The 27552-nt window shown below is 44.9% G+C and overlaps 1 protein-coding gene across 1 annotated transcript in view; it reads right to left on the bottom strand.

Moving 5' to 3' along the window:
• The window catches only part of LOC144480910 (uncharacterized), a 40289-nt gene that overhangs the window by 10992 nt on the left and 1745 nt on the right, over nt 1-27552 (bottom strand). The window contains exons 2-4 of the mRNA XM_078200538.1: nt 24592-25941; nt 14287-14871; nt 1732-2414 (exon numbers count right to left, since the gene is read on the bottom strand). Of these exons, the coding sequence (XP_078056664.1) occupies nt 1732-2414; nt 14287-14871; nt 24592-25605 (2282 nt within the window). The 5' untranslated portion in view covers nt 25606-25941. The remainder of the gene's footprint in view (nt 1-1731; nt 2415-14286; nt 14872-24591; nt 25942-27552) is intronic.

Genomic DNA, 27552 nt, shown 5'->3' with positions numbered 1-27552 from the left:
ATCCAGAATCAAAACATTGTTTCTATTCTCTAATCATTTCATCTATAAGCTTCTTGTTCTTAGTTTCCAAATGGCAGGTAAGAGACCTGTCCGGTCCCCACTCGAGCTCTGATTTTTCACTGGCCATGCTTGGATAGGATTATAACTGTTAGAATCTACTCTCAGAGGTCTGCTTTTTAATCCAGTGTTACCTGGGAGTCGACCATCACGTCACCAAATATCGGGTCACAAGTCCCTCACAGTTCTTATCACAAATTGATGATAGGTTAAGCAATGGTTCAGAACGCTTTTTAACTTCTTAACCAACTACCTTCCACTGTTTGTTGATTGGTCAGACCCCCTTTTTACAGATTCAGGAATCTCAGCCGCTGAACACCAGCTGGTCCTGGAATAAGTTTAATCCTAATTCATTGTGAATAAATATTCTCACCAGGTCCTCTGTTGGGGCCCTGCTAAGCAGCTTTAATGGTCCGTGATTGCAGCAACTGAGCAGTCACAGGAATGTGGTCAAGATAGTCCAGTCCCATAATTCCTCACATTCAATCTGCAGTCCTTCAATTATAACAGAATATGTGGCTGTATGTAGCTGCCTCGGCCATGGTCAGCCCCAACACTGCCTTCCTGAACTGCTACAATGCCTGAGGTGTAGGTACACCCACAGTGCTGTTAGGAAGGGATTTCCTGCTACACATTCCAGACTTTCACTGGACTGTAGATGGATACCAGATTGATATATTCCATTCAACCACACCCAAGATGAGTTATTCCAATTCCTTTATTGTCCAGGACAATATATTCACAATATCTTTAAAACAGAAATTAAACATTCCCATTTGATTTCAGGTATTAACAAATTCTGTTAGTTTGTTCTTTATTGTCAATGTCAGGCTGGGGTTGTTCTCCTTGGAGCAAAGGAGGTTGAGGGGAGATTTGATAGAGGTGGACAAGATTCTGACAGGTTTAGATAAGGTGGACAAAGAAAAGCTGTTCCCATTAGCTGATGGGACAAGGACGAGGGGATTTATGGTTTTGGGCCAGAGATGCAGGAGGGATGTGAGGAAGAATATTTTGATGCAGCGAATGGTAATGACCTGGAACTCGCTGCCTACGAGGGTGGAGGAAGTGGAGACAATAAACAATTACAAAGGAAATTGGATGGGCATCTGGGGGAGTTTCAAACAGAAATGCTGACTAAATATCTCTGAATTTCCTCACACCGTCACTCTGTGATCCTTGTGAAATTTAAAACAAGGTATACGCAACAAGACTCAAAGAACATCAGCTCACTGGAGGCAAAGTTGTGAGACCGGCCAGTCCAGCAGAAAGAAACCCTCCGACCCTCCCCATTGACTAACTGTGAGAATGAACAAAATGCAGTCCTGGATGTAATTGAGAGCAGAAACAATAACAGCAGAATCCAACCCCTGTGAACTTGTTGGTGCCTCAGCAGCTGTGATGAAATTCTGAACACTTTTTATACACTGAGCAGGTGGACAGTTTCTCCCCAGTGGAACTTCACTGATGTCTCAACAGGTGGGATAACTGAGTGAATTCCGTCCCACACTGAGAGCAGGTGAATGGTCTCTCCCCATGTGAATTTGCTGGTGTCTCTGCAGGTTGGATAACTGACTGAAACCCTTCCCACACTGAGAGCAGGTAAATGGCCTCTCCCCAGTGTGAACTTGCTGGTGTCTCTGCAGGTGGGATGACTGAGTGAATCTCTTCCCACACTGAGAGCAGGTGAACGGCCTCTCTCCAGTGTGAATTTGCTGGTGTTTCTGCTGGGTGGATAACTGACTGAAACCCTTCCCACACTGAGAGCAGGTAAATGGTCTCTCCCCAGTGTGAACTCGCTGGTGTCTCCGCAGGTCGGATGACCGAGTGAATCTCTTCCCACACTGAGAGCAGGTGAACAGACTCTCCCCAGTGTGAACTCGCTGATGTGTCCGCAAGTCGGATGACCGAGTGAATCTCCTCCCACACTGAGAGCAGGCGAATGGCCTCTCCCCGGTGTGAACGTGCTGATGTGTCCGCAGGTCGGATGACCGAGTGAATCTCTTCCCACAACGAGAGCAGATGAATGGCCTCTCCCCAGTGTGAACTCGCTGGTGTGTCTGCAGGTTGGAAAACTGACTGAACCCCTTCCCACACCGAGAGCAGATAAACAGCCTCTCCCCAGTGTGAATTCGCTGGTGTCTCTGCAAAGTGGATAACACAGTGAATCCCTTTCCACACTGAGAGCAGGTGAACGGTCTCTCTCCAGTGTGAACTCGCTTGTGTGACTGCAGGCTGGGCAACAGAGCGAATCCCTCCCCACACTGAAAGCAGATGAATGGCCTCTCCCCAGTGTGGCTGCGCCGATGAGCATCCAGCAGAGAGGGGGCTCTGTATCTCTTCCCACAGTCTGCACATCTCCATGGTTTCTCCATGGTGCAGGTGTCCTTGCCTCTCCCTTGGGTGGCCAATCAGTTGAAGCCTTGTCCACACACAGAACACGGGTACCGTCTCTCCCTGCTGTGAATGGTGTGATATTTATTCAGGCTGTGTAACTGGTTAAAGCTCTTTAGTCAGTGCACTGGAACACTCTCACTCGGGTGTGGCAGTGTGTTGCTGCTTTTCCACTCACTGATGGCCGAAGTCTTTTCAAATCCAAGTGGAAGGTTCAATCTGAAGCTCAGTGGCCAACTTCCGCATTGAGACGTCACAATGGAGCGCTGCCTCAATCAGCCAATAGGAATTACTCGGCTCCGCAGTGACGTGTCGGGGTTCCATGGCGCAGGCCCGGTTCGCGGACCCGGGAGCCCCGCCCCCACCCATTGATCCCCCTCCCCCTGCACCTCCTCCAGCCACGGTTTCCAGGCAACCGGCTGACGGCTCCGGCCAGTGCGAGAAGCCGCTCGGTGATCTCCCCCTCCCCCCTCTCTCTACGGCGGCTGCTCCAAAAAGAGATCGAGAGCGACCGCTGGCGGCAGCCGCACTGCGCCTGCTCCGGACAGCTGGGCTCTCTGCGCCTGCTCCCGACAGCTCGGCTCAGCAGCGCTTTCTGCGCCTGCTCCGGACCGCTCGGCTCAGCAGCGCTCTCTGCGCCTGCGTGCTGGGCTGCCAGCTGAGGGAGTGGGGGAGGGGACTTTGCAAAATCACTTCCCATCATTTTCTTCCAAGTCCCGCAGTTTGATTTGAAACAGAACAGCTTCTGTTTGTAGCTTCACCACAGACTCAAACTTCACACACAGACTCAAACTTCACCACAGACTCAAACTTCACACACAGACTCAAACTTCACACACAGACTCAAACTTCACACACAGACTCAAACTTCACACACAGACTCAAACTTCACCACAGACTCAAACTTCACCACAGACTCAAACTTCACCACAGACTCAAACTTCACACACAGACTCAAACTTCACACACAGACTCAAACTTCACCACAGACTCAAACTTCACACACAGACTCAAACTTCACACACAGACTCAAACTTCACCACAGACTCAAACTTCACACACAGACTCAAACTTCACACAGACTCAAACTTCACCACAGACTCAAACTTCATCCTCTGGACAACATCTGTGAGGAAAACACTTTCTTTCGCCCCCTGGGAAATACAGAGACAGAGAAATTCTCTGGAACTGGAATTAGAGCCAAATATACTGAGGGGGAAATGTTTGTGATTTTGTGGAACCTGTTTTTATTGTCTGAGCTTTTTAAAGTGTAATTTATCTTGTCTATTCAAATACTGTTTCTTAATGCATGATTCAGTGACAATTTTAGATTAATTTTTAAAGTAAAATTTTTAAAAAATGAAACATTGTCTTTGTTTATTCGATTGGGATTTGTGGGAATTTGTTTATTATAAGGTGACCATGAGGATCGTAACAACATTGATATGTCTGGTGTTGTTACATGGTGCATATGATGTGGAGATGCCGGTGTTGGACTGGGGTGGGCACAGTAAGAAGTCTCACAACACCTGGTTGAAATCCAACGGGTTTATTTGGAATTATGAGCTTTCAGAGCGCTGCTCCTTCTCACCTGATGAAGGGGCAGCGCTCTGAAAGCTTGTGATTCCTAATAAACCTGTTGGACTTTAACCTGGTGTTGTGAGACTTCTTACTATATGGTGCATAATGGGTATGTTATTTATGGATTTGTATTACAGTTGATTTTGTTTAATTCCAGAATAGTATTGTAACTACACTGTATATTTTCCAGTCAAAGAGTCATCAGAGCACAAGATAAATCAATTCAGCAGCTTGAGTCCGTGCCAAGTCTCTGTCGGGGAATCCACTCAGTGCCATTTTTCCTCGATATCCCTGTTCCCCAGTACGTTTAATTCCTTCAAGTGCCCGACCAATTTTATTTTGAAATCACTGGTCGTCTCCACTTCCACCACTCTCATCGTCAGTGAGTTCCAGAACATGATTGCTTGCTCCCCAAGTCAAGTTCTTCCACACCCATCTGTATCTCTAATCATGTAATAGAGTTCTGAATATTGCTTACATTTTTAGTTCACTAAATATGCGAATTTTTTATATGCTAATTTTTTATATGCTTAGACGCAAGCCTGTGTGAAGATTTCAGGAATATGTGTCCTGTACATGAAACAGTCAGCACGGATCTGTCGATTAGGATGAATCAGCACCCTCAGGACAATGTCTATTTCAGGTCCAGCAAAGTGAGAATGGAGGGAGAGTGTTTGGGATGGAGATTTACAAATTTTCAAGAATGAGAGGAAAGAATGTTCCACAGAAACTAGAATTGTCTGTTCTGAGTTTTTATCCTGGACTGACAGCAATGATTTTTGTGAATTTCTTTCACAGGCTATTAGAAGGGGAGAATTTACAGACACAAATCTCAACAAACATGACGTTAGGATCTGACAGAGTCACCCAATTATTCAGGATCTGAATACCATCGGCATTTGAAACTAGAATGGAAAATGTTTGTCTGTTCCTTCAAACTGATTAAACATCAGTGTGACTGGAAAATCACTGAGACACATCCACTCGAGTGAGAGAATTCCAGTGAACTGACTGTGGAAAGAGCTTTAACCAGTTACACAGGCCTGGAAAAGATTGAAGGATTCACAGTGAGGAGAGAGACCATGTATGTGTTAACTGTGGGGTCAAACCTTCATCTGAACCTGGAGATGTACAAAGACACTCAGACCATGGAAATGTAGGGACTGTGGGAAGGGATTCAATTGTCCCTCGAAGCTGGAAACTCTTCGATGCAGCCACACTGTGGAGACACCGTTCACCTGCTCTGAGTTTGGAAGGGGATTTAGTGATTCATCCACCCTGAGGAATCACCAGCGACTTCACATCAGGGAGAGGCCATTCACCTGCTCTGAGTGTGGGAAGAAATTCAGCGATTCGTCTGCCCTGCTGACACACCAGCAGGTTCACAATGGGGAGAGACCATTCACCTGTTGTGTGTGTGGAAAGGGATTCACTCAGTCATCTACCCTGCAGAACCACCAGCGATTTCACACGGGTGAGGGACTGTTCCCCTGCTCAGAGCGTGGGCAGGGATTCACTCACTTATCGCTCCCGCTGACAAACCAACGCATTCACACTGGGCCGAGGCCATTCATCTGCTCCGAGTGTGGGAAGGGATTCACTCAATTATTTAGTCTGCTGAGAAAGATACGATTACATACTGGGGAAAGGCCATTCATCTGATGTGTGTGTGGGAAGTGACTCAGTCAATCATCCAGTCTGCTGGAATACTGAGGCACCTCCTCCAGTAAGAAACCTGTTCAATGCTCTGACTGTGGGAGCTGCTTTAAAACATGAGCCTACCTGAGGGTCGACCAGCGCATTCACCCTGAGGAGTCCCCGTTCAGGCACTCTCACTGTGCAAAGAGGTTTAGAACATCATCTGACCTACTGAAACATCAGGGAATTCACACTGGGGAGAGACCCTGATAATTCCCACTCACTTTCAGCGATTTCTCATAAAACCTACCAGATTGGAAGCTTCTGCCTGAAATTTTATTTTCCCTTAGTTTCCAAACTGAGACCATTCACCTGCTCAGTGGGTGGGAAAGGATTCACTTGTTCACCCAAGCTGCTGAGACACCATGGCAGTCACACCCATTAGTGATCTTTTGGATGCTCTGACTGTGGCTGTTAATTATACCAATAGAGGTTAAGTTTATTCAGATGGAGGGCATTGATTAGATAGTTATAATGAGCAGGTAAAAAGTGGGACTCACTAATATAACTTGGAGTCAGAGTTGAACCTGTAATGTTTGATTCTGTGAACAAATCCAGACCAAATAAAGATTGACTCCACCCCAAGGCTGTCAGGATTATAACATGGTAACAGAAAATGCTTGTCTCATGGTGAAGGTTGTAAACTAAAAGAAAGTATATTTCAGACAGAAGTTTACAATCCCAGCAGCTTTTGTGAGAAATGACTGAAAGGCAGTGGGAATTGTCAGGGTCTGATTACCTGCTGATGCTCTCGGAGTCTGAACCATACAACCAGTGGAAGAATGAAGTGGCGATGTGGACACGGGTGACATCCCGATCAAGGAGGAAACAAGATCTGGCCTTGGCATTGTCACTTCCTAACACAAGGAAAATCAGCAACAAAGCATTTTCTGATCAGCCAAACTGCAAGTTGATACCTGCACTGGCACGGATGATTCATGTAAAGAATTCACTTCAGGTGGTTGGAAGGTAGAATCCCTGTCAATTGGTCGATGGGAGAAATCCCTAATTCCCCTCTGTGCCGGGCGATCGCCCTCCTGCTTTAAAGGGATACAATTAGTTCCATTTTCAGTCATCAATTACCTGATTGTTCCATGAAAAGAATTGCTCGAAGCAACAAATTATTGGAGATACCAGAAGAGGGTTTCTTCATGTGTAACGTTTGGACTGAAGGAGAAAAAACATCTTTTTCTTCGATTTGTTTTGAAACACTGTTTTGTGTGAATTTTTGCGATCCCGGTCAGGACTGTTAACGTTTGCAGAGAAATTCGAACACCCAGTGATTAACTGAAAGAATTACATCACAAGATTCCACATTTTTAAACAAAAACAAACTTTACTGTATGTTTAAATAAAATTTAAAAAGACAACACTACAAATTGAATACTACACTCAATAAAGATTTATGATATAAACCTAGTTCTATTTTTTTACCTCACCCCAAGAGTTTCTTTATACTTAATGATATCTTCAAGGTTCATTCACTTTTGTTCCCAGGACCATCCCAGAGGTATGTCAAAGCTCTCTACAATTCACTTTAATTCTCCCCAGTACTCCAGATATTCTCCAAGCTCCAAGAGTTAATGGGAATCCATCCATTATCTTTTCACTAAACAAGCCTCCAATTTTCCTTTAAGCTCTCAAACTGTGGACTCCTCAGTCCAAACATGGGCTTCACTGCATTCTTGCTGAGGGATTTAAATGTTGGAAACACCCCTGGTTTCTAATGGTCCTCTAGGCTTCTAGTCCCACAGCTGGTTCACAGCTCCTGGTCCCACAACTGGTGGCTTCCAAGCTAACTGCAGACTGTCCGCTGGAACCAGGTCATTGATTGGAAAGGACTCAAAAGGTTACGGGGAAAAGGCAGGACAATGGGATTGAGATTTATCAGCCATGATCGAATGGCACAGGAAATTCGATGGGCCGAATAACCTAATTCTGCTCCTCTATCTTATGGTCTAATTCTAACCAAGGGTCCACCCTGAATCACATATCCCCATGGTAACAGAGACGATTGAATATCTAACAGATATTCAGCTTCAAAATTAGACCTTTTTTCCTGAGCTCTGCATGAAGAATTCACCTAACAAAAACAGTACAATAATTGTCAGACCCAATGTCTCCAGCTAAAAGATCCAGCTGACCTTTTACAGTTCTTACCTCTCGAGTTTTGACTTCTTAAACCAACATGGGCCATGCTTTGTGACTGCGAATTCCCTGAGGGTGTTTTCATCAGATTCTCAATCCAGGTTTTCCATTTTTTAAAAGCAATTCTTGCAACTAATTCTTATTTCTAAAACATAGGAATTATGAAATTAGATTTTTGGAACAAAAACAGGAAAAAATGGAAATGTATCACCTTCATAATATCCCATTTAGAATATTACAATATACAACATGCTGTATATCTTAACAACAGTCATGATCTTATTGAATGGTGGAACAGGCTCGAAGGGCCAAATGGCCTCCTCCTGTTCCTAAATCCACTGTTTTCCTATGTTGATCTATCTTATAACCTGCAACAGACATAATAATCCCTCCATTGTCCACTTCACATTCACAAGTCCAGCTTGGTAACAGCACACTGCTGGGTTCCATGTCCAGGAATTCAGTCCACTGAAGATGGAAATTACTGCTTGCAGTCTTTTCTGACGGTTTTCTTCTTACAATAATTATAGTCCAAAGGTCCTCCTGCAAAAGGAGAGTCTTCATTGCTGTTCATTTGTGAATTTTCAAGTTCTATTTTGAAAACAGTCTGTTCAGAGTTCACATTTTGAAATTTATTTTCTTCCATGTTTGTAGTTCCTCCATTGTTTAAATCCAGAGACAATATTCCAGTCAATTCCACCTTGAAACCGACTTCTTCTTGCTCAGTTATAGCTGATTCCTTTATTGTCCAGGACAATATATTCACAATATCTTTAAAACAGAAATTAAACATTCCCATTTGATTTCAGACAGTAACATATTATGTTAGTTTGTTCTTTATTGTCGATGTCAGGCTGGGGTTGTTCCCCTTGGAGCAAAAGAGGTTGAGGGGAGATTTGATAGAGGTGGACAAGATTCTGACAGGTTTAGATAAGGTGGACAAAGAAAAGCTGTTCCCATTAGCTGAAGGGACAAGGACGAGGGGGGACACAGATTTCTTGTTTTGGGTCAGAGATGCAAGGCGGGGGAGATGTGAGGAAGAATATTCTAATGCAGCGAATGGTAATGACCTGAAACCCGCTGCCTACGAGGGTGGAGGAAGTGGAGACAATAAACAATTAAAAAGGAAATTGGATGGGCATTTGGGATGTTCCAGACAGAACGAAGAACAAAGAAAATTTTGTTTTCTTTTGAACAAAAAAAAACAAAGAAAATCCATCAAGACATCATTTGACTGAGTGTGGCAGAAAGGGACCTACACAGGGTTGGAATCGGTGGGATTCGGGCGGGGGGGGGGGAGGGGGGCGCGGGGGGGGGGGGGAACTCTCCGCCGGTTGGGGATATACCAGGTACAGACGAGGATGGCTGTGGTTGTTGGAGGTCAGTCATCACTGCAAAGGTCACTGCAGGGTTCATCTAAAACTCTGCTGGCCATGTTTAAACTCACATTAAGTGTTATTCCACTATCACCCTTGTGCACGATGATCCACCCAGTAAAGCAACAACTTAATATTAAAATTCTCATCCTTGGTTTCAAATCACTCCATGACCTTGCCTGTCCCAATATCTATAATCTCCTATAAGCCCCACAACCCTCAATATATTACACTGCTCTAATTCTGGTCTTTAGTTTGTCCCTGACCTTGCTTCACCATTGCAAGCTCTACCTTCAGTTGCTTAGGCTCCAACCTCTGGAGTACCATCCCGACACGTCTCCAGCTCTCCATCTCGCTTTACTCCTTTAACACACCCCTTAAAATCTACCACTTTGACCAAACTTTTGGTCATCTAACCTAATATCTTCTTTGTGGCTCAATATCATGCTTTACTTTACAATGCTCCTTGGATGTTTTATTACTTTAAGGCGCTATATAAATATATTTTGTTGTTCCTCATGTCTCCTGGGCCTAATCATTTTCAGCGGCTTCATTAATTACCGTCTCCCCACCGTAGGGTGGGAAACGAGGATGTTCACTGATGATTGCAGTGTATATGACCATTCACAACTCTGAATACTGAAGCTGCCCGCATGCAGCGCAGGACCAGGACAACATTCAGGTTGGAGCTAATACTGTCTCTTCATACTGACACCACATAATTATCAGGAAATATCTATTTCCAGCAAGAAAATCTAACCATCTTCCCTTGATATTCAATGGCATTACCATCAGTGAATGCCCCACCAGCAATAACTTTGGGGTTACCATTGACCAGTCATTTAAATACTGTGGTTACAAGAGCAGATCAGAGGTTGGGAGTTTTGTGGCAGGTTACTCACTTAATGACTCCCCAAAGGCTTGCCATGATTCACAAGGTATAAATCAGGAGTAAGGTGGAATATTCCCTACCTGGATGAGTGTATCTGCAACAATTTTGTAGATCCTATCCAGGACAAAGTAGCTCGCCTGATCAGCATCTCAAATACCACCTTAAACATTCACTCTCCACCATTAGCCCACAATGGTGGCAGTGTATTCCACATATTAGATACACTGCAAGAAATCACCAAGGCTGTTTTCACAGCACGTTCCAAACCCTAACTTCTACCACTTGAAAAACAAGTGCAGCCAGCGTATGGGAATGCCACCATCTGCAAATTGTACTCCACATCACACACCATTCTGACTTGAAAATCAATCACCATTCCTTCTCTGTCACTGCATCAAATTCCTGGAACTCCCTAACAGCGTTGTGGGTATACCTACACCAGATGGATTGCAGCGATTCAAGAAATTGGCTCACTTTCTTCACAAGGGCAATCAGTGATGCACAATGAATGTTGGCCTTGCCAGTCACATTCACATCCCCTGAAAGAATAAAACAAAATCCTCATCCCTGGTATCATTCTCAGTCATGAGGACTGTAATAATCAATGAACAGCTCCGCTTTTGACTTTATGATGGGGGGGAAGGTCATTGGTGGAGCAACTGAGGGTGGATGGGCCTAGGACTCTACCCTAGGGCTGAGATGATTGGCCTCCAACAACCGCGATCATCCTCCTCTGTGCGGGATGTGGCTCTCGCCGGTGGAGAGTTTCCCCCCGATTCCCATTGACTTCAATGTTAATCGGGTTGCTTGATGCCACGCACAGTCAAATGCTGCCTTGATGTCAATGGCAATCACTCCAACATCACCCAGTTCAACTCTTTTGTCCATGTTTGGACAAAGGCTGTAAATGAGGCAGGAGGTGAGTGGTCCTCGGTGGAACCCAAATTGAGCATCAGTGAGCAGGTTATTGCTGTATAAATGCTGCTTGATCGCACCGTTGGCAACAACATCTTCCATCGTTTTGCTGATGATCGAGACGAGAGACATTGGAGGGCAGTTGGCCAGTTTGGATTTTTCCTTATCCATCGCCTTCAGCTGTTTATTGATATCCCTTGAAGTGAATCGAATTGGCTGAAGATGGGCATCTGTGATACGAGGGACCTCAGGATGGATAATCCATATGGAGAGATTAGAGAAGCTGGAATTGCACTCTATAGAGCAGGAAAGGTTAAGGAAAGATTTAATAGAGATATTCAAACTTTTGAGAGGTTTTGATAAAATTCATGTCTGTTTCCATTGGTTTAGAACCAAAAGACATCGGGTGGAATTTCATGAAAAAAATTCGAAGTGCTGAATGAGTGAGAAAAGTTTCAAACTCGTTTCTTGGCAAATTTAAAAAAGCAATCTTGTGGCACTTAGTCAAAAACAGTCACAATATAATCCTCACTGCAGGAGGAAGGGGAGGAACCTAAACTTGCTGGGGAAGCCAGCTGCTGATCTGGAGGGGTGTCATTGTGCATGCGCTCCATCCTCCCAGTTTCCATCTTCAGTGGACATGCCCCCCTCCCCACAGAAATCGCCCCGCCAATCTCCTCATCTGTAGCGTTTCCCCCAAATCACCAACCCCTCCTCCCAATCAGCATCCCTGCAGAGTTCCCCCTCTCGCCCCCTCCCCGATCACCACCCCTGCAGAGTTTCTCCGACAACCAGCTCCCTCCCCCATCAGGACTCCTGCAGAGCTCCCCCCCCACTAACCCCCTCCTCAATCACCACCCCTGCAGAATTTCCCAATCACCACTCCCTCCCCCGAGTCAGCTTCACCGTCCCACGGAGTGACCCAGGGGTCCATTGGCGCCTCGAGGGAGGAGGGGGACCTGGGGACGGTGCTGGGGCCTTCCACCTGGGGGATTCCGGCCGATGGGATGCAGGGCTTTCCGACTCCCCCATTCCTGACACCGGTGCATCTCAAGAGCAGCAGGGTGAACAGCAAGGCAAGGATACATCCATATCACCAGGAAGACGGCTGGACCCCTCTAGGTCCCAGCTCTCCAGCAGACGCCTGCCAGCGGCATCACAGGCAAATGGGTGCGGAGTGCAGCTGGCTGCCTCCAGTTCTGATGTGCATCCTGGGGGGACGTGTTGATGTGGCGCTGGACCACGGGAGATGGAGATGTTGTGGGATCGCCAGGAGGGCACGGGTGAAAGTCTATATGAGAAAGGTTCAGGGAATTGGGCTCGGTTGATGATTACATCCACCTGTTTTATAGCACTGTTAACTATCGGCCCTTCGTGTTATTGCATTGTTAGTTTCACCAATAAATGTCCAAAGATGTGCAGGTTAGGTTGATTGGCCATACTAAATTGATCCTAGTGTCAGGGGGATTAGCAGGGTAAATGTGAGTTTACGGGAGTAGGGCCTGGGTGGGATTGTGGTCGGAACAGGCTCGATGGGCTGAATGGCCTCCTTCTGTACTGTAGGGATTCTATTCTATTCTCTATAAAATTACAGCACAGAAACAAGCCCTTTGGCCCTCCAAGCCTGTAGCAACCATGCTGCCCGTCTGAACTAAAACCCCCTACCTTTCCGGGGACCATATCCCTCTATTCCTATGCTATTCATATATTTGTCAAGACACATCTTAAAGTCACTATCGTATCTGCTTCCACTACCTTCCCCGGCAACGAGTTCCAGGCACCCACCACCCTCTGTGTAAAAAACCTGCCTTGTACATCTCCTTTAAACCTTGCCACTCACACCTTAAACCTATGCCCCTGGGAATTGACTCTTCCACCCTGGGAAAAAGCTTCTGATTATCCACTCTGTCCATGCCCCTCATAATCTTGTAGACTTCTATCAGGTTGCCCTCCTCAACCTCCGTTGTTCCAGTGAGAACAAACCAAGTTTCTCTAACTTCTCCTCATAGCTAATGCCCTCCACACCAGGCAACATCCTGATAAATATTTTCCATACCCTCTCCAAAGTCTCCACATCCTTCTGGTAGTGTGGTGACCAGAATTGAACACTAGATTCCAAGTGCGGTCTATAAAGCTGCAACATGACTTATCAATTTTTAAACTCAATGCCCCGGCCGATGAAGGCAAGCATGCCGTATGCCTTCTTGATTATCTTCTCCACCTGCATTGCCACTTTCAGTGACCTGTGTACCTGTACACCGAGATCCCTCTGCCTATCAATACTCTTAAGGGTTCTGCCATTTACTGTATGTTTCCCATCTGTATTAGACCTTCCAAAATGCATTACCTCACATTTGTCCGGATTAAACTTCATCTGCCATTTCTCCGCCCAAGTCTCCAACTGATCCATATCCTGCTGTATCCTCTGCCAGTCCCCATCGCTATCCACAATTCCACCAACCTTTGTGTCGTCCACAAACTTACCAATCAAACCAGTTACATTTTCCTCCAAATCATTTATATATATTACAAACAGCAAAAGTCCCAGCACTGATCCCTGAGGAATGTCACTTGTCACAGCCCTCCATTCAGAAATGTACCTTTGCACTGCCAACCTCTGTTTTCTTCTGACTAAATAGCTCGAAACTTCCGAACACCCTGTCACTCTGTGATCCTTGTGACATTTGAAACCAGGTATTCACAAAAAGACTCAAAGAGCATCAGCCCACTGGAGGCTGAGACCAGCCAGTCCAGCACAAAGAAACCCTCTGACCCTTCCCATTGACCAACTGTGAGAATGAACAAAATGCAGTCCTGGAGGCAACTGAGAGCAGAGACAATAACAGCAGAATCCAACCACTGTCATCACTCGTGAACTTGCTGGTGTCTCAGCAGCTGGGATGAAACTCTGAAACGCTTTCCACACTGAGAGCAGGTGAATGGCCTCTCCCCTGTGTGAACTCGCTGGTGTGTCTGCAGGTCAGATGAGTTCGTAAATCCCTTCCCACACTGAGAGCAGATGAATGGTCTCTCCCCAGTATGAACTCGCTGGTGTATCTGCAGGTGGGATGACCGAATGAATCCCTTCCCACACTGAGAGCAGGTGAACGGCCTCTCCCCTGTGTGAACTCGCTGGTGTCTCTGCAGGTCGGCTGACTGAGTGAATTCTTGTCCACACTGAGAGCAGATGAACGGTCTTTCCCCAGTGTGAACTCGTTCGTGCGTCCGCAGGTTGGATGAGTTCATGAATCCCTTCCCACACTGAGAACAGGTGAATGGCCTCTCCCCAGTGTGAACTCGTTGGTGTCTCTGCAGGCTGAATGACCGAGTGAATCCCTCTCCACACTGAGAGCAGGTGAACGGCCTCTCCCCAGTGTGAACTCGCTGGTGTCTCTGCAGGTGGGATGATCGAGTGAATCCCTTCCCACACTGAGAGCAGGTGAATGGTCTCTCTCCAGTGTGAACTCGCTGGTGTGTCAGCAGGCTGGATGACTGAATGAATCCCTGCCCACATTGAGAGCAGGTGAATGGCCTCTCCCCAGTGTGAACTCGCTGGTGTGACTGCAGGTTGGATAACCGAGTGAATCCCTCCCCACACTGCGAGCAGGTGAATGGCCTCTCCCCTGTGTGACGTAGCTGGTGTGATTGCAGGTTGGATACCCGAGTGAATCCCTTCCCACACTGAGAGCAGATGAACGGCCTCTCCCCAGTGTGGCTGCGCCGATGATCTTCCAGCAGGGATGGGTATCTGTATCCCTTCCCACAGTCCACACATTTCCATGGTTTCTCCATGGTGCAGGTGTCCTTACCTCTCTCTTGAGTGAACAATTCGTTGAAACTTCGTCCACACACAGAACAAGATTACAGTCTCTCCCCGTTGTGAATGGTGTGATATTTATTCAGACTGTGTAACTGGTTAAAGCTCTTTAGTCAGTGCATTGGAACACTCTCACTCAAGTGTGTCAGTGTGTTGATGCTTTTTCACTCACACTGACATTTCAAATCTTTTCAAATCGACAGACTGGACAATCATTTCTCCTTCTGGATTCAAAGTTCGATGGTATTGAGGTCCCAAGGAATATGACTCTGTCAGATCTAGACGTGAAGTTTGAGATTTCAGCCTGTGATTCCTCTTTCAATATCCTGTAAAATGAGTTTACAAAAGTCATCAGTGTCAATACAGGATAGAAATTCAGAACAGACAATTTCTATGGAACATTCTTTCCTCTCTCATTCCCCAAAAGCTGTAAATCTCCATCCCACACACTCTCTCCCCATTCTCAGCAGGTCTGGCAGCATCTGTATGGAGGGAAAATAACTGATGTTTCAGAGCTTTGACAAAGGGTCATCTAGACAAGAAACATCAGCTCTTTTCTCTCCTTACAGATGCTGCCAGACCTGCTGAGATTTTCCAGCATTTTCTCTCTTGGTTTCAAACTCCTGCATCCGCAGTAATTTGCTTTTATAAGGCTGCAGATACCTCCTCCCAAGTAACATGGCGCGTGTGCCCAAGACATCACCACTTGTTTCCCTTATTTCTTTAGCACCCATGGTGCTCTCCACAGTAAACACAGAGGAGAAGTATTCATTAAAAATCTCACCCATCTCCTGTGGCTCCACACACAGATGGCCATACTGATTTTTAAGGGGATCTCTTCTCTCTCTAGCCACCTTTTTACTCTTAATATAGCCATAGAACCTCTTGGAATTTTCTTTAATCTGACCTGCCAGATCCATATCATACCCTCTTTTTGTCCTCCTGATTTCCCTCTTCAGTATTTTCTTACACTTTTTATAGTCAGAGTGATTCACTTGTCCCCGATTGCCGAAACCCAATGTCTGCTTCCTTCTTTTACCTGATGTGGAGATGCCGGCGTTGGACTGGGGTAAACACAGTAAGAAGTTTAACAACACCAGGTTAAAGTCCAACAGGTTTATTTGCTGGCAAAAGGTGTGGCTTTTGCTACCAAATAAACCTGTTGGACTTTAACCTAGTGTTGTTAAACTTCTTACTTCTTTTACCTGACCAGAGCCTCAATGTCCCTTGTCTGCCAGAGATCCCTAAATTTACCATTCTTTCCCTTCATCTTAACAGGAATATACTGCCCCTGGACTCTTGATATCACACTTTCAAAGCCTCCCAATTGCCAGTCATTCCTTTCCCTTCAAACAAACTCACCTCATCGACATCTGCTCGATCCTGCCTAATGCCCACAAAAGTGGCCCCGCTCCAGTTTAGGGCCTTGACCTGTGGACCTGTCCTATCTGTTTCCAGAACTATTTTGAAACTATTGGTGCTCCCAATAGTGCTCCCTGACTGACATTTCAGTCACTTGCTCCACCTCATTTCTTAACTGTCTAATAGAAAGTGAGTCCAGGAATTGAGAATGAAAAATAAGGGGCTGGGAGATGAATTGAACAAGTATTTTGCCTCGGTGTTCACAATAGAGGATACAGTTAAAACTCAGAAACAGCTGGAAATCAGAAAACAGAAGTGTGGGATGAACTCTGAAAAAGCACAATTCCCAGGGAAGTGGTCCTCAGCAAACTGTTGGAGCTGTGGGCTGATGAGTCCTCGGGTCCTGCTGGGCTTCATTCTCGGGTCTGAACAGAGGGAGAAACCGTTCTCCTGCTCTGTGTGTGGGAAGGGATTCACTCAGTCATCCCATCTGCTGAGACACCAGCGCGGTCACAAGTAATGACAATGATTGGGTTTTGCTGTTAATCACCTGCAGGATTGAATATCATTCACTGGAGTCTGGTCCTGCTGATGTTAATAAACACCAGGCCGGTTATAGGTGTAAATATTCTGGATAAGAGTCAAATAAATCAGCTTTGTGTTAAACACAGTGTCTTGCGTCTTTTAAATACTGCTAACAGAAGTTAATTCCTTTTGAAGGGTTCTCCCTCTCCCCATCTCCTCCATCCTCACCTCCAACAAGTGTGAGGAGCTCCATCGCAGTTTATTTTTTACAGGTCAGTAGCTGTGAGACAGGCTCCGCAGCAGCTGTCCCCCTGAGGGAGCGTATTGGAAATGCCAACAGCACCCTCGCTTTCCTCAGTGCCCGTCCCCTTCCCTCCCTCCCTACCCGGCAGCACTGAGCCTTTCCCAGTGCACGTTTCACACTGACTGCCCGTTAATCAGCCAGCCAGCATGAGATCACTTTCCGGGGCCGATTTCCAGGGCTGATTACACCCACTTCCAGGCACTCCCATGTGAGTGTGCCCAACGGATGAAAAATTCAGGCCTTGCTGTCAGATTTAACAACAGGATGAGTTTCTGACCACATATCCATCCCATCACTGATACCAAATATTTCAATCTCCAAAATGTCCACAGTCTCCACCCCACTCCATCTGTTACCTTTAGTCTTGATGATTCCAATATATTTCTGAGCAGCCTCTCACATTCACCCCACTCCCCACATAGAAATGTGAGATCATCCAAAACTCTGCCGCCCGTCTGCTTTCTCACACCAAATCCTATTCATCCAAATCCTATTCATCCAAATCCTATTCATCCAAATCCTATTCATCCATAAAGCCTACATCGGCTTTAAGTCAAGTCATGTTTCAATTTTAAAATTCACATCCTTATTTTCAAATTCCTCCATGACCTTATCCCTCCCTATCTCAGTAATCTCCAATTTCACAATTCTCTGAAATCATAGAATCCTTTCAGTGCAGAAGGAGGCCATTTGGCCCATCAGGTCTGCACTGATAACAATCCCACGCAGGCCTTATCCTTGTAACCTCATATAATCCCCCTGACACACAGGGCAATCCCATCCAGACCTGTCCCATAACCCCAAGTATTTACCCTGCTCATCCCCCTAACCTACAACTAGGAGACACAGCCTCAAAATAAGGGAAGCAGATTTAGGACTGAGTTGAGGAGGAACTTCTTCACAGAAAGGGTTGTGAATCTGTGGAATTCCCTGCCCAGTGAAGCAGTTGAGGCTGCCTCATTGAATGTTTTTAAGGCAAGGATAGCTAGATTTTTGAACAGTAAAGTGCAGGTTTCCTCCGGGTGCTCCAGTTTCCTCCCACAGTCAAAAAGACGTGCTGGTTGGGTACATTGGCCATGCGAAATTCTCCCTCCGTTTACTCAAACAGGCGCCAGATTGTGGCGACTGGGGTATTTTCAGAGTAACTTCATTGCAATGTTAATGTAAGCCTATGTGTGACACTAATAAACAAACTATAAACAAAGTTAACTTTTAAAAACTTCTACCAAATTGGTTTCTCGAATCCCCCTTTTTATACTTTCAAAATGTAGAAAGCCATCCTCAGCTAATTGTTGGGAATTAGCCAATTGGTCGATAACTTGTCAATAATGACATTGGTTTGGTTTTTAGCTAATTGCACACGTTGTCTTAATTTTAAGACAATTCTTTCTCTCAAACGATATCTCTTAGCTTGGGGTAGCCTGAGTGTCAACCAATAATTGGTTCACATCAGTCATTCAATGTTGAGACATCTTGAACAGGAGCCGATTCATTCCCTCCAGTCAAGGTTAACAAGTCCTTTCATCTTTCTTTATTCTGTCAGCATGAGAAGGGAACATCTGATAATTCCCACAGCATTTTAACCATTCTTAATGTGTTTATAATTCTAAAAGTTATAAACTTGTGTTCAAATTTACATTTCCAGCCTTCATAACATATATATTAATGAATCATTTATTATTTAATTGTCTTACAATTAATGCTGTCTATTTAACTAATCTGGCTGCTTTCCAATTGTGGGAACTTCAGGCCACAAAAAAGGTAGTTAGAGTCATAGAGGTTTACAGCATGAAAACAGGCCCTTCGGCCCAACTTGTCCATGCCGCCCAGTTTTTACCACTAAGCTAGTCCTAATTGCCCTGTAATATTACTCATGATCTGTGCTTCCAAGCATTTTGAATGCGCATCTACAACAAGCAAACACATGTGATTCATGAAAGGCCCCCCAAAGGCCACATGTAGTCTGGACCACGGCCTATCAGGCCACTCCCAAGGATGAAGTGGTAATGTACCCAGTGTGTTGGGGTGAATGAACTCAGAAGAATCATTCAACACTTAAACCTGATTCAACAAATAGTTTATTGAGTTACGCCAGCAGGGAGAAGCCACAGGGACTGACCATGTGCAACTCCACCCAACAAAGAAAATAATCAATTCTTATCCAGTTACTCAACCCATCCCAGCTGGACACAATCCAATCAGAATGGTTATAGATTACACACATTACAGAAAGGTCCAATGAAATTAGTATTTGGACATCATGGGGCTTTGTGATCATCTCATGAACAGATAGGTGCCCCCATCATGATGTTTTCCAGAACCCCTTATCTACCATCCTTGGGGTTTTCTTTGTACATAGACTGAGTTTGAAAAGGGGTGGATTAAAAGTTTTCAAATGGATGTCAGCACTCTTCCTTTGTTCCAACCTAACGACCACACGGTCTGGGAATCATTTCTATTTAATAATCTCTCCTTTTAAACTCTTTTCTTCAGTATCCAATTCCAGAATTTTCCTTTTCATTGTGTTAATTGTGTCTTTGGACCTGACAGGAAGTTTAACCCAAGATCAATCCAACACAGGATTGGTCAGAATCATTTCACATGTCCCAAATTTTAAATAACCATTACAAATTAAAACTCATTCTCATGAGTGAATTGTATCCGGATTAAAATTCCCGCATGTTTAGTGAAATATCCTGGAATCCTGTCTCTGTCCAGTAAATATGGCTCCAAGTTCATAACTTTTGAAAAAAAAGCTTTATTAATTACACTTCCTTTTTAAAAATCTGTTTGATTTAAATCACAGACAGAAAACCTCAAAGCTTAAAGCGTTCAACCCACAAATATCATCCATACACAAACAGAGAAACTTAGCATGTGCTTTACAACAACAATAACCAAAATTAATTACTTAAGCGTTCTTGTGATCCTGTTTTTAAACTCCCAAAAATGCCTTTAATTAAAGACTCAAGGTAAGGTTAATTCCCCAGAAAGATAAACCTTAACAAATGTAGCCCAAAACAATGATAAAACACATCTACAAACATCCACATAAAACAAACAAAACACACAGATTCTCACAGCTCGTAAATTTCAAACAATGAATCCTCAGCATTCTCTCTCGCAGCTGTAGCTTCTTAAAGCGACAGAGCACTACAAACTCACAACTCCTTGATTAAAATAAGATGCAAGATCCTTCATTGTAACTTAACCCTTTTTCAGCCAACTTCCAAGGCCTGATTTTATCGGCAACATCTAATCTTTGTTGATTTAAAATCCCAAACACGTTACCACCTGCAAACTCTTTGTTCTTTATCTGGGGTTGAGGTGACAACACAATAAAATTCTCATAGTTATTCCAAATTCCTCCAGGCTACGCTTAAAATTTCCACATTTAACTGGCTCCAATAAATCCACAATTATAAACTAAAATAGACACGAGTTTCTGGGCGATTTAAAAACAAGTTAAAAACAAGATGCCAGAGGAAAGACAGAACAGGAGGAAAGAAAGGAGGGGGAGTTGCACTTTTGATTCAGGAAAACATCACGGCAGTACTGAGAGGGGATATATCCGAGGGTTCGCCTACTGAGTCAAAAGGGGTGAACTGAGAAAGAAGAAGGGGGAAATCACTTTGATAGGGTTGTACTATAGGCCCCCAAATAGTCGGTGGAAAATTGAGGAGCAAATATGTAAGGAGATTACAGATAGTTCCAAGAAAAATAGGGTGGTAATAGTCGGGGATTTTAACTTTCCCAACATTGACTGGGACAGACATAGTATTCGAGGCTTGGATGGGGAGAAATTTGTTGAGTGTATTCAGGAGGAATTTTTTATTCAGTATGTGGATGGCCCGACTAGAGAGGGGCAAAACCTGACCTCCTCTTGGGAAATAAGGAAGGGCAGGTGACAAAAGTGTTCGTGAGGGATCACTTTGGGACCAGTGACCATAATTCCATCAGTTTTAAGATACCTATGGAAAATGATTGGTCAGGTCCAAAAGTTAAAATTCTAAATTAGGGCAAGGCCAATGTTGATGGTATCAGGCAGGAACTTTCGACAGTTAACTGGGAGAGTCTGTGGGAAGGCAAAGGGACGTCTGGTAAGTGGGAGGCTTTCAAAAGTGTTTTAACCAGGGTTCAGTGTAAGCACATTGCTCTTAGAGTGATGGGCAAGGCTGGTAGAAGTCGAGAACCCTGGTTGACTCAAGATATTGAGGCCCTGGTCAAGAAGAAGAAGGAGGCACATGACATGCATAGGCAGCTGGGATCAAGTGGATCCCTTGAAGAGTATAGAGGGTGTAGGAGTAGAATTAAGAGAGAAATCAGGAGGACAAAAAGGGGACACGAGATTGTTTTGGCAGATGAGGCAAAGGAGAATCCAAAGAGGTTCTATAAATACATAAAGGGCCAAAGAGTAACTCGGGAGAGAGTAGGGCCTCTTAAGGATCAACAAGGACATCTATGTGCCGATCCACAAGAGATGGGTGAGATCATAAATGAATATTTTTCATCATTATTTATTGTTGAGAAAAGCATGGATGTTAGGGAACTTGGGGAAATAAAGTGATGTCTTGAGGAGTGTACTTATAACAGAGAAGGAGGTGCTGGAAGTCATAAAGCGCATCAAGGTAGATAAATCCCCGGGACCTGATGAAGTGTATCCCAGAACACTGTGGGAGGCTAGAGAGGAAATTGCGGGTCTCCGAGCAGAGATATTTGAATCATTGATAGTCACAGGTGAGGTGCCTGAAGATTGGAGGGTGGCAAATGTTGAGCCTTTGTTTAAAAAGGGCTGCAGGGAAAAGCCTGGGAACTACAGGCCGGTGTGATTCACATCTGTAAGTTGTCAGAAGGTATTTGAGAGACAGGATCTACAGGCATTTAGAGATGCAGGGACTGATTAGGGACGGTCAGCATGGCTTTGTGAGTGGAAAATCATGTCTCACAAATTTGATTGAGTTTTTTGAAGGGGTAACCAAGAAGGTAGATGAGGGCAGTACAGGTGATGCTGTCTACATGGACTTTAGCAAGGCCTTTGACAAGGTACCGCATGGTAGATTGTTGCTTAAGGTTAAATCTAATGGAATCCAGGGTGAGTTCGCCAAATGGATACAAAACTGGCTTGATGACAGAAGACAGAGGGTGGTTGTAGAAGGTTGTTTTTCAAACTGGAGCCTGTGACCAGCGGTGTGCCTCAAGGATCGGTGCTGGGTCCACTGTTATTTGTCATTTATATTAATGATTTGGATGAGAATGTAGGAGGCATGGTTAGTAAGTTTTCAGATGACACCAAGGTTGGTGGTATCGTGGACAGTGAAGAAGGTTATCTAGGATTGTAGCATGATCTTGTTGGGACGTCTTGTTGAAGTTGTACAAGACATAGGTAAGGCCACACTTGGAATACTGTGTACAGTTCTGGTCACCCTATTATAGAAAGCATATTATTAAACTGGAAAGAGTGCAGAAAAGATTTACTCGGATGCTACCGGGACTTGGTGGTTTGAGTTATAAAGAGAGGCTGGATAGACTGGGACTTTTTTCCCTGGAATGTAGGAGGCTGAGGGGTGAACTTATAGAGGTCTATAAAATAATGAGGGGCCAGTGGACTGACAAATGGCAGATGGAGTTTAATTCAGATAAATGCGAGGTGATACATTTTGGGCGATCGAACCAGGGCAGGACTTACTCAGTTAATGGTAGTGTGTTGGGGAGAGTTACAGAACAGAGATCTAGGGGTACAGGTTCATAGCTCCTTGAAAATGGAGTTGCAGGTGGACAGAGTGGTGAAGAAGGCATTCTGCATGTTGGTCAGAACATTGAATACAGGAGTTGGGACGTCTTGTTGAAGTTGTACAAGACATTGGTAAGGCCACACTTGGAATACTGTGTACAGTTCTGGTCACCCTATTATAGAAAGCATATTATTAAACCAGAAAGAGTGCAGAAAAGATTTACTGGGATGCTACCGGGACTTGGTGGTTTGAGTTATAAAGAGAGGCTGGATAGACTGGGACTTTTTTCCCTGGAATGTAGGAGGCTTTGTAGTGATCTTATAGAGGTCTATAAAATAATGAGGGACATAGATCAGCGAGATAGTCAACATCTTTTCCCAAAGGTAGGGGAGCCTAAAACTAGAGGGCATAGGTTTAAGGTGAGAGGGGAGAGACACAGAAGGATCCAGAGGGGCATTTGTTTCACACAGAGGGTGGTGAGTGTCTGAAAAAAGGTGCCAGAGCTAGTAGTAGAGGCGGGTACAATTTTGTCTTTTAAAAAGCGTTTAGACAGTTACATGGGTAAGATGGGTGTCGAGGGATATGGGCCAAACGTGGGCAATTGGGACTAGCACAGGGGTTAAAAAAGGGGCGGCATGGACAAGTTGGGCAGAAGGGCCCGTTTCCAAGCTGGAAACCTCTATCACTAAATGAACTGTCTGCTGAAAGGGTTAACTTTTCTACAGAATCTAAAGGGGTGGGGAGTGAGCAGAAAACACTTGGCACACAATTACATCACTTTACATAATTTTTAAAAACTTGTCCAACAACAAAATAAAGTTGATTTTAAACTTAATCTATTAATTCTTTTGTTCTCTTCCTCAACCTAATTATTTTTATTTGATCAGTTTTTGTTAGGGATAGGTAACTTCCGTTCTTTATAGACTGGTTCACTGGTTTTGTTGATTCTACATGGGCTCGGAGAATCAGAACCCAGACTTTATCATCCTTATCCTTTTTCTCCCTTTGCCACCACTCCCTCTGTTTTGCGGGAGGGTCGTGGGGATTCCACTCAGACCAAATCAAATTATCAGATAAGTAAAATACTGCGGATGCTGGAATCTGAAACAAAAACAGAAAATGCTGGAAAATCTCAGCGGGTCTGACAGCATCTGTGAAGAATGGAGCCAAAGTTTCGATAATGGATGACCCTTCATAACAGCTCTTATGAAGCATCATTCAGACTCAAAATGTTGGCTCTGTTCTCTAATCATTTTATCGATACATTTCTTGTTCTTAGTTTTAGGTTTAAAGTGAGAGGAGAGAGATACAAAAGGGTCCAGAGGGGCAGTTTTTCACTCAGGTCGTGGTGAGTGTCTGGAATGAGTTGCCAGAGGCAGTGGTAGAGGTGGGTGCAATTCTGTCTTTTAAAAAGCATTTAGACAGTTACATGGTAAGATGGGTACAGAGGGATATGGGCCAAATACGGGCAATTGGGACTTGCTTAGTGGTAAAAACTGAGCGGCATGGACAAGTTGGGCCGAAGGGCCTGTTTCCATGTTGTAAACCTCTATAACTTCCTAACACCCTGTCACTCTGTGATCCTTGTGAAATCTGAAACCAGGTATTTGCAACAAGACTCAAAGAGCATCAGCCCACTGGAGGCAAAGTCATGAGACCGGCCAGTCCAGCAGAAAGAAACCCCCCGACCCTCCCCATTGACCAACTGTGAGAACGAACAAAATGCAGTCCTGGATGTAATTGAGAGCAGAAACAATAACAGCAGAATCCAACCCCTGGAATCACTCGTGAACTTCTTGGTGTCTCAGCAGGTGGGATGAAACTCTGAATCCCTTCCCACACTGAGAGCAGGTGAATGGTCTCTCCCCAGTGTGAATGCGCTGGTGTCTCTGCAAGTTGGATGACTGAGTGAATCCCTCCCCACACTGAGAGCAGGTGAACGGCCTCTCCCCTGTGTGAACTCGCTGGTGTGTCTGCAGGTCAGATGAGTTAGTGAATCCCTTCCCACACTCAGAGCAGATGAATGGTTTCTCCCCAGTGTGAACTCGCTGGTGTCTCCGCAGGCTGGATAACAGAATGAATCCCTTCCCACACTGAGAGCAGGTGAACGGCCTCTCCCCTGTGTGACGTAGCTGGTGTCTCTGCAGGTCGGTTGACAGAGTGAATTCTTGCCCACACTGAGAGCAGGTGAACGGTCTCTCCCCAGTGTGAACTTGTTCGTGTGTCCGCAGGGTGGATGAGTTCGTGAATCCCTTCCCACACTGAGAACAGTTGAATGGTCTCTCCCCAGTGTGAACTCGCTGGTGCCTCTGCAGGAGGGATGACCGAGTGAATCCCTTCCCACACTGAGAGCAGGTGAATGGTTTCTCCCCAGTGTGAACTTGTTCGTGTGTCCGCAGGGTGGATAACTGAGTGAATCCCTTCCCACACTGAGAGCAGGTGAACGGTCTCTCCCCAGTGTGAACGCGTTCGTGTGTCTGCAGGCTGGATAACTGAGTGAATCCCTTCCTACACTGAGAGCAGGTGAACGGTCTCTCCCCAGTGTGAACTCGCTGGTGTCTCTGGAGGTCGGATAACTGACTGAATCCCTTCCCACATTGAGAGCAGGTAAATGGCCTCTCTCCAGTGTGAACTCGCTGGTGTCTCTGCAGGAGGGATAACCGAGTGAATCCCTTCCCACACTGAGAGCAGGTGAATGGCCTCTCCCCAGTGTGGTTGCGCCGATGAACTTCCAGCTTAGATGGGGCTCTGTATCCCTTCCCACAATCCGCACATTTCCATGGTTTCTCCATGATGCAGGTGTCCATGCCTCTCTCTTGAGTGGACAATTAGTTGAAACTTCGTCCACACACAGAACAAGATTACAGTCTCTCCCCGCTGTGAATGGTGTGATATTTATTCAGACTGTGTAACTGGTTAAAGCTCTTTAGTCAGTGCATTGGAACACTCTCACTCGAGTGTGTCAGTGTGTCGATGCTTTTTCAGTCACACTGACATTTCAAATCTTTTCAAATCGACAGACTGGACAATCATTTCTCCTTCTGGATTGAAAGTCCGATGATATTCAGCTCCCAAGGAATATGACTCTGTCACGTCTCGACGTGACGTTTGAGATTTCAGCCTGTGATTCCTCTTTCAATATCCTGGAAAATGAGTTTACAAAAGTCATCAGTGTCAGTACAGGATAGGAATTCAGAACAGACAATTTCTATGGAACATTCTTTCCTCTCTCATTCCCCAAAAGCTGTCAAACTCCATCCCACACACTCTCTCCCCATTCTCAGCAGGTCTGGCAGCATCTGTATGGAGAGAAAAGAACTGATGTTTCAGAGCTTTGACAAAGGGTCATCTAGACAAGAAACATCATTTTCTCTCTTGGTTTCAGATTTCAGCATCCGCAGTAATTTGCTTTTATAAGGCTGCAGATACCTCCTCCCAAGTAACATGCGTGTGCCCAAGACATCATCACTTGTTTCCCTTATTTCTTTAGCCCCCATGGTGCTCTCCGCAGAAAACACAGAGGAGAAGTATTCATTAAAAATCTCACCCATCTCCTGTGGCTCCACACACAGATGGCCATACTGATTTTTAAGGGGATCTATTCTCTCTCTGTCCACCCTTTTACTCTTAATATAGCTATAGAACCTCTTGGAATTTTCTTTAATCTTACCTGCCAGATCCATATCATACCCTCTTTCTGTCCTCCTGATTTCCCTCCTCAGTATTTTCTTACACTTTTTACAGTCAGAGTAATTCACTTGTCCCCGATTGCCTAAACCCAATCTATGCTTCCTTCTTTTACCTGACCAGAGCCTCAATGTCCCTTGTCTGCCAGAGATCCCTAAATTTACCATTCTTTCCCTTCATCTTAACAGGAATATACTGCCCCTGGACTCTTGATATCACACTTTCAAAACCTCCCAATTGCCAGTCATTCCTTTCCCTTCAAACAAATTCACCTAATCGACATCTGCTCGATCCTGCCTAATGCCCACAAAAGTGGCCCTGCTCCAGTTTAGGGCCTTGACTTGTGGACCTGTCCTATCTTTTTCCAGAACTATTTTGAAACTATTGGTGCTCCCAATAGTGCTCCCTGACTGACACTTCAGTCACTTGCTCCACCTCATTTCTTAACTGTCTAATAGAAAGTGATTCCAGGAATTGATAATGAAAAATAAGGAGCTGGGAGATGAATTGAACAAGTATTTTGCCTCGGTGTTCACAATAGAGGATAGAGTTAAAACTCAGAAACAGCTGGAAATCAGAAAACAGAAGTGTGGGATGAACTCTGAAAAAGCACAATTCCCAGGGAAGTGGTCCTCAGCAAACTGTTGGAGCTGTGGGCTGATGAGTCCTCAGGTCCTGCTGGGCTTCATTCTCGGGTCTTAACAGAGTGAGAGAGTTGATGTGTTGTTCAATTTTCTAAAATTCCCCATCGGGAATTGGATAAAGGGAAACCGGTGGATGCGCTGTACTTAGATTTCCAGAAGACATTTGATGAGGTGCCACATGAAAGGTTATTGCAGCAAATAAAAATTCATGCTGCGGGGAGAACATATTGGCGTGGATAGAAGATTGGCTCATAGCAAACAGTGGGCAGAAATGGATCATTTTCTGGGGTTTAAGAGAGAGAGAAACCTGGACCAACCTTTCCAGAGTCTGCACCCTCCCTGGATTCACTTCCTTTCCCTTCAGTTGCTGCAAGTCCCCAGTTTCCCCCCAGAATGAGAAAAGAAATGGAAAGGGGGAGAAAA

Source organism: Mustelus asterias, chromosome 30 (assembly GCF_964213995.1).
Source record: "Mustelus asterias chromosome 30, sMusAst1.hap1.1, whole genome shotgun sequence".
NCBI lineage: Eukaryota > Metazoa > Chordata > Chondrichthyes > Carcharhiniformes > Triakidae > Mustelus > Mustelus asterias.
Note: the sequence above shows the minus strand (reverse complement) of the source record. Positions and strands in the feature narration are given on the sequence as shown.